The sequence below is a fragment of the Drosophila suzukii genome, chromosome 3 (assembly GCF_043229965.1).
Source record: "Drosophila suzukii chromosome 3, CBGP_Dsuzu_IsoJpt1.0, whole genome shotgun sequence".
NCBI lineage: Eukaryota > Metazoa > Arthropoda > Insecta > Diptera > Drosophilidae > Drosophila > Drosophila suzukii.
In genome coordinates this window covers 18,424,262-18,443,003 of record NC_092082.1, presented here as the reverse complement: position 1 = coordinate 18,443,003, position 18,742 = coordinate 18,424,262, and the positions used below count along the sequence as shown (strand labels likewise).

Sequence of the window (18,742 nt, the reverse complement as noted above, 5' to 3'; positions counted from 1 at the left end):
TCTCTCCAATTCAAACTTATCAAAACCCAGCAATCTCCATTGAGTCTATCAACAAGAAACTTGAAAAGCGCTAAGCCGAAACAGAACCTCAAGAATCTGAGCCACTTCATTGACTCGACTCCTCTGCCACTTCAAGCAGTCATTTCCGCCGAAATCCTCTTGAAAATCAATGGCTCATCGGCCACGCGTTTCTACCTCAAAAAACCCCTCAACTCCTCTCGAATTGTCAACTTTATTTCAATAAGCAGGGAGGCCCCACTGAACCCAACTCAACCCATTTAAATATCCATCAGCAGCTTAACACCTGCGAGGGGATCCATCCCTCCGGCTTTAGATTCTGCTCCATTTGGCCATTTAGAATTCCCAGCAATTTCCTTATCTGCTTAGATTAAAATCCTGGCCGCAAGTGCTCCATGGATCCATGAATCTCTGCAATAATAATTAGCATAGGGGCAGCCAGCTCGAAACTCATTTTGAGGAGGGCACTCTGAAATTTATCATTTCCATAGTCCACGAAACATATTGCCCCCAGATCCCATTGTTGTTGTGTGGGAATTCATAACTTTTGTGCATATTATTAGGGTCTGAATGCCCGGACTGCCAATAAGCGTCCATCAGAGTCAATGACTGCCATCCATTCGGGCACTCAGCCCGTCTGGGCACACGATACAATTGTTCAGCTGGAAGCAATCAAAAATGTTGATAAAATAATTTCAAATTCCATTTATATCCTCAAGGACAATTTGGCATTCACCACCACCGGGTACGGGTACTAATAATATTATCAACAGCCCCGCCGCTCGTTGTCCGCCATTCATTCATTGATTCATCTCCGCACCTCCTCGGCGGTGGAGGCAAATTTGTCAGCAATTGAAATTCACCAAACATTTTTGAATTTGTTTGCCTGGGTACACTTTGGACGGGTTCTCGTTCGCTGGTTTTTAGCTTCTTCCATCTGCCCAGCAGGCACATTTTGCATTTTCTCCTCAGAGATTCGAGGGTTCGGGGAATTGGGGGATTCGGGGATCCGGGCATCAGGGGATCCGGCGATTCATCGATTCCACTTCGGAGGACCCCGGACCCTCTGCACAACCTCCGCGGTGTCACTGCATCGAGTTTTGGCTCGGCACCCACTGTTTCTGATTTCAATCCGCAGCGTGAATATGCAAATTTGCCAGCTGCGAGGGAAAGGAGCCACTAAAATCCCCAAAAAGTGTTCTGATCTAACAAGGGAGCATGCAATGTGGAATAGGGGCAGTTTCATAGCTAAATGACACACTATGTCTATTATATATAATTTAAGAAGTATTAATTAGCATTATATTATAAAAAACAAATACGTTTTTCTATATGTTCTGTAAATATATAATTTTTTGAGCTATACTCAAGTTACTTTTCACTTTGGAAAGCCCCTTATATTGTTTGACATAAATTAATCGAGATAATAGACTGCATATATTAATAAAAATGGAAATTCCCTAGATAAACCAAGTAGAATGCTCTAAAAAATATGGGCTATCTGCTGGTCAGTCCATCAATAAGCTGTACTCACTGTACAGCGAAAGACGCTACCGCAGAACGTGCAAAAATGCAATTGCATATTCAAGATTTGCACTTGAAATTCAGCGATTTGTATCGCTCGGCGCTCGTATGAATGCCCAAAAAAGCAACTTCCCCACCGAAAAAAGGAAAACCTGGGCACGAAACGGAAGCAGACGGGAGTCAGGGGCGTGGAAAGGGGGGGCGGGGCCACCATGGGGTGTCTAGCGTACAACAGGCAAGATAAATCTTTAGCCTTTGAACAAATGTTTGTGCATATTTGAACTTGGCCAGGCCCAGACTCCAAGCCCCCACTCCTCGACTTCGACTTCTACTCCGACTACCAGCCAAGCCAATTTAAAATTGGCAAAAGGTTAAGCCAAAAAACTAACAATCCCCTAAAATCGAAGGGTCGGGGGAGCAGCTGGCACGCTGATGGCATGCATAATTAGATGGAATCCTAGTTGTTTCCACAGGGAAATTGTCTTGTGCATAATCAGGAAGGGAGTGCATTGATTTGATGATTGAAAAGGGGGATAGCTGTGGCCTCGACCACTAGTGTTGTGCAAGAATTTTCACACCGAATCTATATATTCGGGGATTTAAGTTGAAGATTTAAATGATATATGTGTACCATTGCAGTATCCATTCGAAGCTTACTAAAAATAAATTGAAATAGACCAGAGTTTGGAAGAACAGCAACTATTTCCTCATAATAATAATGTTTTATCAATAACTTGTCTACATTTTATATTATTTTGAACTTATAAAAGTCTTTACACCTGTATGAACAACTTGGAACTGTAAAATAGTTTGAGTTTACTTTACTTAGTAAATCTTTAGAAATTAACATTTTTAAAATATATAATCGAGATAGCTAGTTTAAGATAATTTTTTGATTTTCTTTAAGGTCCTCAAATTTATTTAATAATTCTTAGAAAATATTATTTTATAAAATATATAATCAGATAGCTAATTTAAGCTAACTTTCTAATATCTTTTAAGGTCCGCAAGTTTTGTTTAATAATTCTAAGAAAATAATTTTTTCTAAATTATATAATCAAGATAGCTAATTTAAGGTAATTTTCTGATATCCTTTAAGGTCCCAAGATTTCCTTATTACCCAAATCTCGACCTCTCTTTGTCTGAACGTTGGCAAAAATGAGACGTTAATGTTTATCCGGCTCACAAACACACACATCCCACTGCTCGTTAAATTTCATTCAGAGGGATCCAAAAATTGGCATAAAATGAGCTTTTTGTGTTCGAGCAGGCCAAAATGAGCCGGAGGAGAGAATAAAATGGAAGAGCTGAGCGTTTACTGTGTGCTGACATTGATGTTGTCATCGGCCATGTCCACGTCCACGTCCAGGTCCTTTCCCCTCTCTCCGCTCCTGTCTCCTTGTCTCGATGTCCTTGCCCCCAGATCACCCCGGTCCCCTTCCGAATCCCCAACAAATGGACGCATTCCAATCGACTGAAGCTTTCATCCGTTTTCCGTTTGCTATTCACTCGGCCCCGGCAAAAGAACAAAATATAAAACAAAAAGCCGTTGACAAAAAGGGGAAGCCGAACGTACAATGTTGGCTATAAGACAGCCAATAATTTTCAGCCGGGTCCAAAGGACACAACAAGGCCAGGATAACCAGCCATTGACGGCACACATATGCAACTAATTGATATTATATGAATGATATGTTAAGTACAAATGTCCAGCACATGGGAACGCTCGTCCAACAACAGCACATTATTTATACGGTGGCATAATGAAAAAGGATTTCAGCCCAATGGATTCTGAATTAACCGAAGTCTGGCCGACAATCGAGTTAATTGTCAACTTGGTCGAAAAAAGGGAACGTCAAAAAGGATATGAAATAATGTCTTTATCCTGTCTCAAGAAATCATTTAAGAAACTTAAGCTTTATAACATTAATGTTTAAAGCAACAGCTTGAAGGAAATAATAACAGGCCAACATAGTTTCTAAAATATTGAGTAGGATTTAAGTCATGTAATAACATAGTTATTGTTATTGTTATACTGAAACTGTGACCTATTCTTTTAGTTAAACAAACTTATAGTTCCATAAACAAAACCGTTTGCAAGCTTGTAGTTTTGACTGGATAACATAACATTAGATATGGATAACATAAAACTGATTACAGGTCTGGATAAAAGATCCTAAAGTTATAGCACCTCTTTATTAAACACGACCCTAATTGATTTCTAGAGCCTAAGATACAATGAAATTGTGTTCCCTGTGAACAAAAATAGTGCCCCAGACGGTGGGAAAGTTCGCAAAGAAAAGGTGTTTTCTATATGTTTATGGATGTTTTTTAATGCCCCGTGAGTATCCCTTGGTGCTGACCCCGTCTCGAAGTGTCCCCTGTTGTGACTACTTCCCAGGGACGGAACTACTCGCAATTTGCATAAACAGAGTGCTAACCGTCAGCCGTTGGCTAATCTGCAAGCAGCCTTAAAAGTGCACTTACCTGCAGGCCGGCTTAAATGCCAATTAGTTGCCACTGGGGTCGCTCCCCCCTGCGAGTCCCGTCGATTGTGGCACTCATTAGCCGTGGCAATTGGAAAAGTCCGAAAATGCAAAGCCAATCGGCAACAATGACGCGTCTAATTAGTCAGCCTGAGCTATCCCGAACACGATTTCCCCGGGGTTCTGGCCAAGTTAGCTGCCCGGCGGGAGAGTGCTGGTGCTCCGAATTCACGCCTCCGTTGGAAGCCGGCCATTATAAAATATTTCGCGCTGCCTTTCCTTGTTCCCGTCGAGTGGGAATTAAACAAATTTATTTGGCGAATCGAGTGGGCCACGTTGGGGAGCGAAGTTGACTTAATTTGGCCAACAACCACGGCTGCCCCAGTCTGGCTTTTGGTCGAAAATTTATTAACACTTTTACCTCTCGCCAGCCGTCGTCGTCGTCGGCTGAGCTCTGCGTGACTGTTGCACAGTGTTTGACCCTTCGCCTCCAGACATTAGATAACAATTCCCTTCGGCGCCCCACACCCCTTCTGCAGCCCCTTAATCCTTCGCTCGGCGTCCATGTAATTTTCGCTGTTGCAATTTCGAGCATGCGAATGCGGCACGAACTGCTGCAAGAGTCCCCCAACTTTGGCTTTTAATTAAAAAGGTCACTTTCGAGTTCACTTTATGCTGACGCCGCCAAAACTCCGACACCAATGATGCTGTGGGTTGGATTCGGCATGCAGCACTCGGAAAAATATAGCCTCTAAGATTATATATCTATGAGATATTACCGCAATGTTACGGCAATATATTATTTATTAAAATTTTTAAAAACATTTTTAATAAAAAAACTCGTATTAGTGATCTTTTTCATGAAGTTTAAATATGTTGAACAAAATAAATATAATTTATACTATTTTAACATAGAGTCAACATCATGAGGATGTAAAAATTTGTTGTTTTCACAATATTACTAAAGTATGTGATAATATATCCAATATTTCTGACTGATTTTATTCAAAGAGGTATTATTATATTGATCTATAAACATTATAATGGTCTATAAAGAATATTTAAGACATAATATTTATAGATACATCTTAGCTGTATTTATTAAAAATATATTTTAAAGCTCCTAAAGGCTTCGATTCTTTGACTACATGATATATATATTCGAAGCATATCTCTGAGGCGAGTTTTCTCTGTGCTCGATCCCCCGCAAATTGAAATTCCTGCGAAGTTCATTTTTCTGACACATTGACAAATGCCTTTGCACGCCACAAATCGTTAATAACACATACCAAATGGCAATGCCAATTAAACGCCTGACATGAGCACATGGACTGCAACTCCATTTTGGCCGGGGCTTCCCTTTGTTTTGGCGGCTGCTTTGCATTTGGTTTTGGCCATGTCTTTGGCTCTGGACTTGGCTTTCGGTTCCGGTCCGTCGCCCGCTGTTTTCTCTCTGCCGGTGACGTACAAATTTTGGACCTTTTCGGGGTACTGACTTCTGCTCCTGCTCCAGTTTTGGCCTCCCAGCTCCACAACTGCCCAGTCTGCTCCATTCATGCAGGGCGCCCGGCGACCGTGTTTTGTTAACGTAATTGACAACAGCCATTGACAATCGCCCCAACCTCAAATGGTCATGTTCGTGGGGCTCCTAAGCCAACTCCTTCTGCTCGTGTTCGCTGTCATTATCATCCTGCCGGAGAACCGGTGAAATTCGAAAAAACGCCAACGGTATCTGAACGGAAATTCCATGGTGGAGAAAACAAAGCAAAGCCACTAGTTAATCGATGGAACTATCGCTAGATATAAGATTCAAGCTTTGAAAATCGAATTTATAGATATTTCGATATGCATTTTTTATCGAGTTAAAGATATAATACCATTTGATTGGATTTGTATTTTATCAACATTTAATTCCATTTTTAGTAATATTTAAAAAAATATATTCCTTTTAATTAAAATCATCTAGCATAATTTACAATAATTGAAAAATATATAAAAAATATTGATTCAATTAATATTTATTTTTTAATAACCCCTTATAAATTGGACGTTAATTATACTATCGAGGGCATCGCAAATGTGACCAATTCGCCCATTTTCCAGCTCTAAACCACCTTAGTTGGACTGCTGCATCTGCAAAATGTGTTCGCAGCGCATTGTCCACCAGTCGGGCAGTCATGGTCACCGTCAATTGCCAGCAATTCAGGCGCGTTATTTATTCATTCCGATGCTGTTGACGTTGGTTTAATAGCCTGTTAAATATTTAGTTCGCGTTTACACAAAATGGCGACAAACACCCGGACAAGCGCGTAGTGTTCATATCTGTGCGTTGTGTTGAAAATTGAGATTTTCTATTGTTTACACACAGCAGGATATATTATTCAAAAGCAACAACATCAGAATCAAAGTTAGCAAATGCATGCGATGTTAGAGAACACTATTAAATGATATAATTTCACATTAGCTTTAAAGTATACATATATTTTCTTGTTATAGGTAGGGTTCTAAAAGATCGTTCTTCAGTAATATTTTCATGATTATCTTGTTGGGTGAGTTTCGGTAAATGTTTGTAAAGTTACTTCAAAATAAAGGTATTGAATTAAGGGAACTTTAAGATTCCTTTCTTAATATATATTCACCCAACGAAAGGTGAGTCAAATCATTACTCTCCTCGAACCAATTTAAAAAAAAAGCCGAATTCTGATTGCACTCATTTAATATTTTACAGCTGGTATCATAAAAAGGGCCGCATTTCACAATGTACAATCATTTTGATTCGAGAATGCAGGCGCAAAAGGGCAACAAAGGTGAATTCTTTCCTCTTTCCGACCAACAAAGCCGGTATTCTGCAAAAACGAATATGAATAACCATTCAATCAACCCGAAACAACAACAATATCAACGAGGGGGCGCAAAAAATATGACCAGTCATTAATATCGATGGATTACATGCGTTCAGAATTTTACGATATGAGCGCAAAATCGTTTTAAAAAATATGCGCCCCTCGCTATAAAGCGGCCAACCATATTTTTTACCATGCTTAAGCCGCGCAAAATCGGGGAACACTTTACAAATGGTGAAACGGCATATCGGGCATATCTGGTCTCAGTGACAAAAATCACCTCAATTAATTTAATTAGTCTGCGGTTCTGTCGGATTGCGCAGGCAGACGGCTCCTCCTGTTCTTCGGTTGGAGTTTTGTTTTATTTCCCAACGTGGGGTCCGTTCCGTCAGTCAATTTCAGAACGGTCACAGCATGACGAACCGCACTTTCATAACAAACGAAAACACAAACTGGGCAAAAAGCATAAACAAAACAAAGTTGTAGCCAGTATCCAGTTGATTTATGCTCCGAAAGTTCGTTGCCTTGCCGCGATAGTTATAAAATGGTTTTGATAAACGATGGTACAGTGGAACAGCAAGATACATTTGACAGTTCGGTCCGTTGAAGATCCTCATCTATGTATATATCGTATATATCGTAGGGAATCACTTGGCTCGGCGGGCAGTTGGAATTTATGGTTCCAAAACGCTTTTAAAGTGTTGAAATTTTATTCTCACTGAGATTTTTACGCCTCGGTACCGTTCTTTGTTCTGTTGTCTGTGAATGCTTTTGTTTGACGCCTGAAATGTAAACAAGTCTATCGAGGATGGCGCTCTAGCCCTGCCAGCTGCTCCATTATGGGATCCCCTGATATTGAATTTCAATCTTTTTTATTGCGGCTGCTGCTGAGAGGTTAAGACCCGGCAAAGAAAAGATCTTGTTTGCGGAGAATTTTCCAGCTGAAAGACTGAGATACGATGCATTTGCATTTATGATATCGTAAGTAAAAACATTTTCCAGTCTTCTTGGGCTTAGTAAATTCTGTAAGCGGTCATATAAAACCGGCTTTGGTCACTTTGCCCACAGTTATCTGTTATTAGTGTATTTTCCGTTGGCTTTATTTACATTTAAAATTACATTTTTGTGGTTTGTTTTCCCTTCCTGGCTCACAGCCATTTGACAAATCATTTCCTCTCTCTCCGGATTCGAAAATAAAGAAATTAATGTTTATCATTTTTATGATGCCACTCAAAATGCAAATGACTGCTTATCTATAGTTGTTTTTCTGTAACTTATAGAGACATTGGCGCTGAATCACCTGCTCTGCCGCAAATTTATCGGTTTCCTCCACCCAGCAAAGCTCTGCCATCCATTTTCGATATTTGATTTATTTTAATTTGTAATAAATTACAAACTTTCGTTTGTGGGCAAAACCATATTTGTGGCCCAAAGCTGTGGCCCCGCCCTCGCCAGCTTAATGGTTTTCCAATGCTAATGTGTGAGAAAAGCAGGCGGCAAAAAGCGAAAGAAAAGTGAGAGTCTCTAGGCAGATGAATTATGAAATCCGAACTCCATTGGTTTGTTATTGAAACTCGAGTATTCTGGGCTTGGATGAGCTTGGTTTTCAAAGGTAGCTGGAATTGATGAATGGAAAGCGGGGCTTGGCGAAATGCGGGACACAGTGTGAGTCATTAGTGTAACTGCAGGGGAGGCTTTAGGCCAACTAACAACTCAGCTGTAAACTTTGATTATTTATTGCAATGGATGGCACTGTCTTGCGGCTTATTGTGGGTAGTAGAAAGGTGTCTCTAATGTAGGATTTTCGCATTGAATACGTGTGTCTCTTTGTCTTTGCGGTAAGTCTAATGTTTCATTTTTGCATTGAACTGATAGACAAAGGGTATTGAACCTAAGGAAACCCCAGTATCTCTCAAAAATCTTAACTTCATTTTCAATATCTCTAACATTTAATTTGAAACCTTAAACAAAATATCTTATTTACGTGCATTATTATAAAAGATGTTTTATAGAAAAATGTTTATAGTTTTTTCCAAAAGAATTTTTATAATAATAATTTTTATTTTTCAAGCTACCATTTTTTAATATTTTAGGTCTAAACATATAAAACTTATATACTTTGACAAATTAGGTTACCATAATGTCTTTAGTAAAAAAGTATAGCAAATGAAATAACGCATTTTGTAAAAAAAAATTCTCATTTTATTGATGTCTATCTTTTTTCACTTTTTTAAAGAATTGATCGACCTTAACTAATTAACGAAAGATTTTCAGATCGCACAGAGAGAAATATTCAAGAACATTATAATTGAATTGAGAATACTCGTTCTTGAAAACCGTTTAAGCACATTTTGGTATCAATTTTCTTAATATTAGAACGAAATGGTAAGAAGAGAAAAGTTAAATTGAGTATATTTAACAATTTCTTAATAGTTGTTGAGATATACAATGTAAATACCGCGGATTCAACTTGATTCAAGCACAATAAAAACATTTTCAACTTCAAAAACTTCGTTATATTTTTAAGAACATTTTTAACTCAATAAGAACATCAGAAGTCTCTCTGTGCGGTAACTTTTACTTATCATCCAAATATCATTACCATTTTAAATAAACATGTTCTTATGGCCATTATCACGACAGCATAATCTTATCTACGCCTAATCGATCTCCATGGTCGCCCACACCTGTTCCATTCCACTTAGCCCGTTAAGCCAATTATGCCAGCTAATAAAACAAATAAATCAAGCCGAAATTAACGCAGACTGCACTCGCCGCAATTTTTTCGAAACACGTTAACCCTTTTTTGTTGTTAGAGGCCGCGGCGATATGAAAATGACATTAGCCGAGCGCCAGACCGCGGCTAGACAAAAAGCCAGACGCCACAAAAAACGGAACGGAGGGCTGCTGAGCGGGGCTTTGGAAGGTAGTCTGTGCGAATGGGCATTCTCGAGAACACGCAAAACCACTCTTAACTCGTTTACTTTATTTATGGCCATAATTTGTTAAGCAAAAGGTCGAAAACTAAACGCAGAACTCGGCCAAAAAGGGTGCAGCTGGCAGAGGAAGTGGAAACGCGGCAAGGTGCGATGCATAATTAAGATAATAAAATATTAATTAAAATTAGGTTCATGCATATGCAAACACGCGGGGTGTGGGGACAAAGGTTCTTCTTAAAGAGGTGGAGGAGACAAATATTTGCATGAGTCTCCATGATAATGACGATGATTAGTACGATGACGTTGCTGTTGATAGCTTCGTTATTGGCCCGCCGACTTGCCTTTAATTAATTAATTAAAAATGCAGAACAAACTTTGTCTTTGTTTTATGCAAATTTTCACATGACCAAAACCAAACACCTGCGAAAAAAGCAGGCTGGGAAAATTAATGCAAAGCCCCCAAAGGGTTAGATGGCCGCCGGGGGATGACAGAAACGATTTAAGGAATGTCCATCAAAAATTAGAATACATTACTAAATATTCTCTATAAATAGGGGTAGTAAAAAACCCCATCTATTAAAGAATTTCAGGTAAAACTTTGTTCATAAAATAAAATTCCAATTATCATAAAACTTAGAAAACGATATTTATAGCCCTAATTTTTTGCTTGTTCTACACCCAAAATTTGTATTTATAGAGTATTCAAAAAATGCCGGTATGCCAAGCACCGGATCGCATTTGCTAATTTTCGGATTTATTTGGTCAAGTTAACCCTTGTTGCCTAATGGAAATCCGATGTTTACCTTTAGGCTTAGGGCGTGTTTAAACACAGAAAAAGGCCGACAAATATTTGAGATATAACCGCAAAGCGCGAAATCTGATACATTCGGCTTTACCCTTACCGTTTTGCATAATTTATTTGGCTCCGGCTTTCATTATTGTGTGTTTTTGTTTTTTGGTTTTTTCGAGAGTGCTTATGGATAATTTTCGGTTTGGGCCAACCGCTTAATCACCTTTACCTGACACATGTGGGCAACTAATTTGTGAATATTTCTTCCCTGGGCAATTGGAAATGTCAAGAGGAATCGCTCTGGGGATTGGGGCTCGGGTTCGGATTGAGTTGGAGTTTTTTTTTTTGAGTGAAAGCGAAAGCAATCTACGGGTTCGGTAGACCAAAAATATTTGACACACGCATCAGGCGACCCTTGCTCCCATGATTGATGGGTGACCCCGATTCTCTCCCCAGCTAACCTTTTTGTATCGTTGCATTAATTAACTAATTTAATTTTGGAATTTTTTCTCTAGGCATTTAAATCGAGTTCTCATTTTAGAGTCGAAAAATTTATGCATCCACATATTTTGGGGAACTTTTTTCGCAGGGTGAAGGAAAGGCCTTATCGCTAGCTTTCACTCATTTCCCACTCCGCCCCTCATTGCCATAATTTACGCATGCCCGGGGGCGTGGCTGGTCAGTGCCAGTGCATTTGATGGCCCCTGATGAATTTCGACAGCACGAAAAAGCCAGATTGGCACCATAAATTCATCCGGCCGGGCATTCTAAAATGTTTCACAATTTTCGACGCATTTCGGACGTATTTATTTGCATTTCTAATGATGTCCGGTCATAGATATTCCCACTCCTCCAAATGCGAACTGTCCGTATAAAACGTCAAACAATCAATTTTTAGTGGATCTCCGGTCATTTCGATATGGACATGAACATAATGTTGATGCTGTTGCCCTTTCCCTATCATTATGATGTATGCAATTTGTGGCTGACAAATGGACTAATTTTGCATAGACTGAAGGATTTATGGATATTGTGACCGATAGAAAAGAGGTTTATGGTGGATGCTTAAATGATAAGTGTATAAGGGATTCAACAGGGATTTTTAATTCACAATGGTTTATTTTCGAAACATACATTTTGAGTTCATTTTGTTAAATATCTAAGCTTTTGAAAGAACTCACTTTCTGATTAAATTCTTTTTATTTCCAATTCAATATAATATTTATCTTTAAAAAGGATAAGTTTTTTGTTTCAATACATGTCGCCGTTTCTTTAAAAATATTTTTATGCAACCCGACATTTTTCTACCTGCTTGATATTTTTTCCAAAAATATTTCATAATTTTCTGGCTTTTCTGCTGCCTCCCGATGTTCACCCAATTAAATTTGTGAATTTTTGCCATAGCCAAACCAAAACATTTCCGACCAAAAGTGGCCGACAAGAGACAATGACAAGGATGTCAACGTTGCCGCCTTTTTAAAACGCAAATTCCATGAAAGCAGTCAGCATGTCAACGTTTTGGTAGCCGTGTCTGGACCAGGTCCAGAACCTGGTAATACGAGGGGCCCAGGCGGGGGCTTAGAAAAACATGAAAAATTTAAACAAGCCGGCGAAGACGAACATCCAACACTGGGATCGGTTCGCTCTGTATTTTCGTCTGTCTGCAAAAATTGCAAGTGACAGGCAATTCATCATTCATTTGGTTTTAGACTTGACTGACTGACCAGCTTCGGTTCTGGATTGGGTCGGGATTCGAGAGTGATTCGGGTGCTGGGAAGCTGGGGAGTTGGGTATCTGGAGAGCTGGGGAGCTGGGGAGCTGGACAGGCTGCCCGATTCCGCCTCCGTCGAATGATGGGGCGACTCCTTTTTTGTCTGTGGCATGCAATTTTATGGCCAGCAAACTTTTAGCATAGCCATCGCTTTGACAATTTAATGCATTTAAAGCTTTACAAGAGCAGGTCCTAGGCTGCCCAGCACGCAGCCTCGACCGCCCATGGTAAATGGGTACAGTGGGTGTGGTAGAGGTATTTACTGCGGCTAGAAATTTAGGAAATCATTCATATATGAAAATGAATTCTCATAAAATATTCCACAAAGTTACATAGGAACATATAAATATAAAAAAATATTCGTCTAATTATTCTATTCGTCTTTAATATCACATATCATATAATATTTTTACTTTTAAGGATTATCTTAAAAAAATCTAAAAGGCTTTTTCATCTTTCTATTAACATCTTAGTGGGTTATCTTTAAAAATAGGTTTTCCCATAAAAACCCAAAGGTTATTATCCATAAAGATAAATATATCTTTGATTTTTTATATATTTATACCATATGTAAGTACCTTTGAATTACCATATATTTCCCATAGTCGTTTGCCACGACCATTACTCCCAAATGGAGCTCTTCAAATGGAACATTTTACTTGCGATGCAATCAAGGGCACCACCTCTCCACCCACTGATTTTGGCACTCATCTGGGCGATGCCACCCACTGTAGCGTCGAATAGTGTTTCGGTCTTTGGGAATTTTAAATTGTTTTAATGCGTGCGTCGAGCATCCTGAGACCCGACCACGCCCCGTCTCGTCGTCTACGTCTACGGATGATGTCGTCAAAGTGGAGGAGCCCTCGACTGTCTCCGCCCTCCGCCTCCTGCAGGATCAATCAATTTTTTAGCACACTCGAACCCCAACCAGAATCCGAATCCGAAGCTGATGAAGTGCGGCCTCTGGGACCAGGAGACTGAATCTCAAACACTGTTTAATATGCAGCGAGTGACACCGCCGAGCGCGACGACATTGAGCAACTGCACCAATTTCGGAGTGAGCCAGAGGAGGTGTCTCCTCCGCGCCGACCGCATTCAGTCCCATCCATCTTTTGTCGGTTGACTGCAGTTCATAAATTTTTAAACGGTCGCCGGCGCGAACCAAAACAAACAAGTTTGGAATCGCCGTCAGGATGGAGAACGCATCCCAAAACGGGAAGGAGACCGAAGGATGGGACAGACGGCCACGCATGTAATCAATTTTTATATTTTAGAAGAATCCCCCCAAGTGAGGCAGGTGCAGTCCGACGACCAGCTCTATTATAATTGGATTACCCGTTGCAGTCGAGGGGAACGATAAACTGAATGTTCTCGCATTCTCCAGCTCAGCGAAAAGTGGTCTGGACTAGTCTGGCCAACTGCCGATTGTCTGGGGGGTCCTGGCCAGCTTCCAGTGGCCATTTTCTGTCTGGGACTTTGCGCCCTCTCCAGGGTTTGCAGAAAACTGAAAGCCACACGGGTAGCGAAAAGGCAATTAAGAAATATTCCATTCTAAACGCCTAATGAAAATCTAATTGTAATGATAATTACTGCTTTAACAAATTACTTATGGATTTTATATTCTTTGATTTGATATTATGGCTTTAACAATTTTACAAGTTCCTATCAGCAAACAGATTTTCTTTTTCTTCTTGCTATATAAATAAAAATATTATTTCTTAATGTAGTCAAAGTAATCAAGTGCTCCTTGTCCAATTGTCATGAAATTTGGTAAGAAGAGAGTTTTTTCAAAAAGTCAATCTAATCTTGACTAGAAAAAGTACATTTTTTTAAATAAAGGGCTGTGCTTGAATATCCAGAATGTTCTCATTTCTGACGCTACCATGTCGTCCCCTCTATTGTCTTTTATATGGTCCGAAGAGCCAGGACAATGCCCGGATCCGGTGTCTTCGTCTCCTGGTTAGCTTTATAGTGGGCCTCGCATTGGGCTACCTCCTGTGGAAGTTGGTGGCCCTGAACTTCAGCCTCGGTCGCCTTTTCACCCACGGATCCACTGACCTCTACGTCTTCGCGACCTTCGTCCTGCTCACCGGAACGGTCTTCATGCTGAGCCGTCCCGTTCGATCTGTTATCATGCTGATCTTCGTAGCCCTAGTGGGCAGATCTGGAAGGACATACCTGCGAGCTGTGGCCTTTGCCTTCATCATATCCGGTCCCATCAACAATCTAGTGGAAAATGCAGGTGAGGTGGCTCGAGTCTTCGTCTGTACCACTGTGCTGACCTACAATCTATCGAAGACCCGCTTCGATTTGATGGCCAAGCCGTTTACAAACACTCTGAAGAACATGCGAGGAGACGTGGAGGAGATAAGACATACCTTTTCGGAATTGCACGAGGTGCTCGGCGATCTTAAATATGCTGTAGAACATTCGGACATCGAGGATGAGAAGTACGGGGATAAAAAGTCTAAGCCCCAGTATCAGAGATGGGCAAGAGAATCGAGGACATTGAATATAAGTCAAACTGGAGCTACCAAGGATCTACCAACTGCGGCTGAAGTTCAGGAGCGTTTTCAGCGAAATATGAGAAACCGCTGCAAGCATCAGCTGAGAAGTGGTCATCGGGTGTGTGTGGAGGTCTTCCGCAAGGGCTACCGCAAATGTACCACCAATTTTCCATCCCTGATAGGAAAGGCCGTCTGTTGGCCCTATCGAGTGGACATCATCTGCGAACTGGACCTCTTTGGCAATCCGGATAAGATATGTGACCCTTCCGAGGTGGTGCCCCGCAATTTTGGAGAAACCTATGTGGAGTTACTGAAAGCCGAGCGAGAACTCTTTGACAACAGCTCGCAGATAGAGGTCACCTACGAAATAAAGGACGAGGAACTGGCCAAGAGCAAACTAAAGTCCGCCGAAAGGACCGCAGAGGGCTTCACAAAGGACTTTGAGCGCCGAAGACACGTCTTCAATAGAGTTATGGCCCTCCTCCAAAAGATCCTGTGTCTCTTCATGCTGCGCATGATCTACGTATCCATCAAATACTATCTAAAGTATCTCGGCGACGTCGAGTACGACAACTTCTACATCACCGATTACTTCAAGCACGTAGATCAAAGGCGCAAGAAACAGGGCAATGATGCCATTTTACCATTGCGCACCTACGAGAAGTCCTTGTATATTGACCTGGATCACATCTTCAGTCGTACCCAGGAAGAGTCTACCACTGTTTTCTTTAGCTTGCTGCAATTCCTCCTGGAAATAGTGACATCGGGACTCTTTATATTAGTTGATCATCTGGTCGTCGAAATGATGCAAATCATTCACAATCGATCGATGATCACTTATCACCAAGAAGGCCAGCACGAAGTGCGATTTAATGTAAGTAAAATCTATAGTTAATCTTGGTTAGTATTCTATTTCTTGAAGTTATAGATCAGTGGCGTGGGTCAAATGGCGAGACTGTTGAGGACCACCATGCATAACTTCAACATCCACGAGAGAGTCTCCACTTCACTGACTAACGAGGAGTGTCTACCAAATCCCCACGTCCTACCCAACAGATTCTACTATCAGCTTTTACTACTCTATCTGGTAATCGTAGTGCTGATCTACCAGAGCACAACCTTCTTGCGAATGCGCCGAGTCATCTGCAGCTACTTTTACTACAAGCGTGAAAAGCAGCGCATCCTGTTCCTGTATAACCGCATTCTGCGGAATCGGCTTAGATCGCTCGAGAACCTGGTTCGCGATGCCGAGGATAACCTGGCCACCTATCGCATCCAGCAGCAAGTGAATGTCCTCCTGTGGCTACGGTTCTCGTGTCCTGTCGCATTCGGTTGGCTCCGGTATTTCAAGTGCGCCAAACGGACCTGCCTTATCTGCTGTGGCTTCGAGGACTCCACCTTCACCATCTGTCACATCTGCGGATTGCCCTATTGCGACGACTGTGCCGAGGACCTCAACAGTGTGTGCCTGCAGTGCGGCTCGGTCCTGACAAGGATAACAGAAGAATCCGACGGCAGTGTGGAGGTGTACGCCTACAGGAAAGAGAAATAAATAAGGAATACTAGTAATCTTAAACTTGGAGAAGCTCTAGGGAATAATCGTGTACCTAAAAAAGATTTCTACTATTCTTCGTGGAACCGTGTCCTTAACTGTATTTTATTAACATTGTTCTTTGATCTGGATTCCTTTAATCCTCAACCAAAAAAGGAGTTCTTGTATACTATATTCTTTTTGCTTTGTATACCCATTTCTTCAACAGTATTTTATTAATGTGGTCCTTCGAGCCGGATTCCGATATCATTTCGACTGCAGTGGGAAATACAATTAACCTTATTTCAGTGGTGTTTCAAAGCGTAGCCTTCGCATAACAGGTTAAATGAATTTCTCTTATGGTATTTCGAGTTTACAAAGCCCCTTAATGACATTACAAAAGTTTATCTCGTGTGTGCCAAAAGCAATGGTAAACTTTCCCCTTTGAATTGGCAATGCGCCTTCCTCTCGGAGTATACTTTGCAATCATCTTCGGAGAACTCGTCGGTCCCTTAATCCCACTGGCACTACCCTTTATTAACTGTCCTTCTGTATGATAATCATATCTTCACCCTAATTGCCATTTTTCCAGTCTGTCAAACTTAATTCTCAACATTTCACCCAGCCACTCCCCAACTATTTCCTCGGCCGATGGCACTGTCTGCCAGTTGTCTAGTGTAAGTTGGCAAACATTTCTTTGGAACAACAAGCATCGCTCAATTAGTTGCCCACCCTTTTGTCTGGGCCACCATCAGCTCCCTCCGCCTGTTCCAGCATAATTATGCACATGTCTGGTGGAGCTGGTAAACTTTTTGTCCTTAGACAAACTTTGCTCAAGCGGCGCTGATTCGATTATGCCACTGGAAAGCGAGCTGGAGCGGAGCATTTCAGCACTACGGGCAACACTCGGCTGCAAGGATTAAGTTACAAAATTGTTAATTAAAAATAATAAAAACGCTAATTGAAGAAATGCCTACAGTAATGCAGAAACTCCTTTGCTCCAAACTGAAAGCGTAACAAAAGTTTTTCGGTTGTCTAGACTTTTTGGGATCAGCCAAGAAGATGATGATAATGGGATGGGTATACAGAAACGCTTTGGGGCACTTTCCTCGACGACTATCTGGGATGAAACAGTTGCAACAATGATGACGACAAAGTCTCGCCCACGCCCTGCTCCAGTTTTAATATTCATAAGGCTTTTGGCCTCTGCGTCTGGCTGCAATAAAATAATTATGCAAACATGGGGGTGAAAGAACCACAAGCCAAAGGAGCTGCGACTTTCCATTGAATTTTCACACATTTCCCAGAAAAAAAAAGAGACCAAAAAAATGCGCGAAATTTTCTTACGAAAAACAAATACCTCGGCGGAGGCGGAATCCACATACAGACGCTAGACTGGTCGGCATGCCGTGTGCAAAGGTGATTATTTGACGTTCACACCTTGTTGCAGCGACTCCCTTCGCTCGAGATAATGGGGCGAGGTCGTCGACGCTCGTCGGCGGTTGTTGTGATCAGCCGCAGAAGTGACAGGTGTGACACTCCGCCTGACAGCGGCTCCCAGAACTCCACTCCGACCCTCGCCATCTGCACGGACTATGAAGACGCAACTAGACGAGACGAGACAGTGCTGGGCACTAAAAAAGCTGGAAAAAACAGCGGAGAATTATTTCCTAGAAAACTGCAGACGGATGGTTCAACGAGCAGTGTAAAGACCAGCAAACATGAAAAAATGAGCGAAAAGTAGAGCTGAGAATGCAACATCGACCTGGGAATACTCTTTATAAGAAATACTATTCTCGAACTCAAGAAAATGTTTTGTATCTTAGAATTTATATATCTATTAGATCAAAAATGCTATGATCTTTATTTTGGTTAGAAACGATATATTACGACATGGTACCGCTATTTAGATAGGATAGGTTTGTTTTTTGAGAATATTGTTAGTTTCAAATGATAGTATTTATTAATGCGTTTATATTGATGAGTTCTAGAGCCTAATTCTTAGATATAAAAATAAGCAAAACCTTGTAAATAAATAAAATTTGAAAATTTATTAAAATAACATTTCATGGATAGCTGAATAAGATCTCAACCAAATATATGTCTCAAATTGGTAGCTTGAATTTAATGTAGATATTGTAAACTTTTCTAAATTGCATTCTATTACTACGCAAAACATTGACTTCCTCCCAAACGACCTGCGGAAGTGTATGGCCAAGTATCGCAGTCCAAACGAAAATGGCCAAAGTGCTGAAAAATAATCGGGCTGAGTCCCTCAACTGCCTTTATCATCACGGGCTCAACTTGGCGTTGATAATGAAGGAAGCAGAACG

At 40.9% G+C, this 18,742-nt stretch overlaps 2 protein-coding genes across 2 annotated transcripts in view; both read left to right on the top strand.

Moving 5' to 3' along the window:
- LOC108006159 (uncharacterized) overlaps positions 1-12,454 on the top strand; it is a 41,219-nt gene extending 28,765 nt beyond the window's left edge. Inside the window, exon 4 of the mRNA XM_070996871.1 lies at positions 12,328-12,454. Within this exon, the coding sequence (XP_070852972.1) occupies positions 12,328-12,454 (127 nt within the window). The remainder of the gene's footprint in view (positions 1-12,327) is intronic.
- A 1,742-nt stretch (positions 12,455-14,196) lies between these two features.
- snky (ubiquitin protein ligase sneaky) lies at positions 14,197-16,469 on the top strand. The gene is made up of 2 exons (XM_017069604.4): positions 14,197-15,752; positions 15,807-16,469. Exons 1-2 carry the CDS (start codon positions 14,232-14,234, stop codon positions 16,428-16,430), a joined length of 2,145 nt encoding a protein of 714 aa, XP_016925093.4. The 5' UTR covers positions 14,197-14,231; the 3' UTR covers positions 16,431-16,469.
- Positions 16,470-18,742: the final 2,273 nt, after the last annotated feature.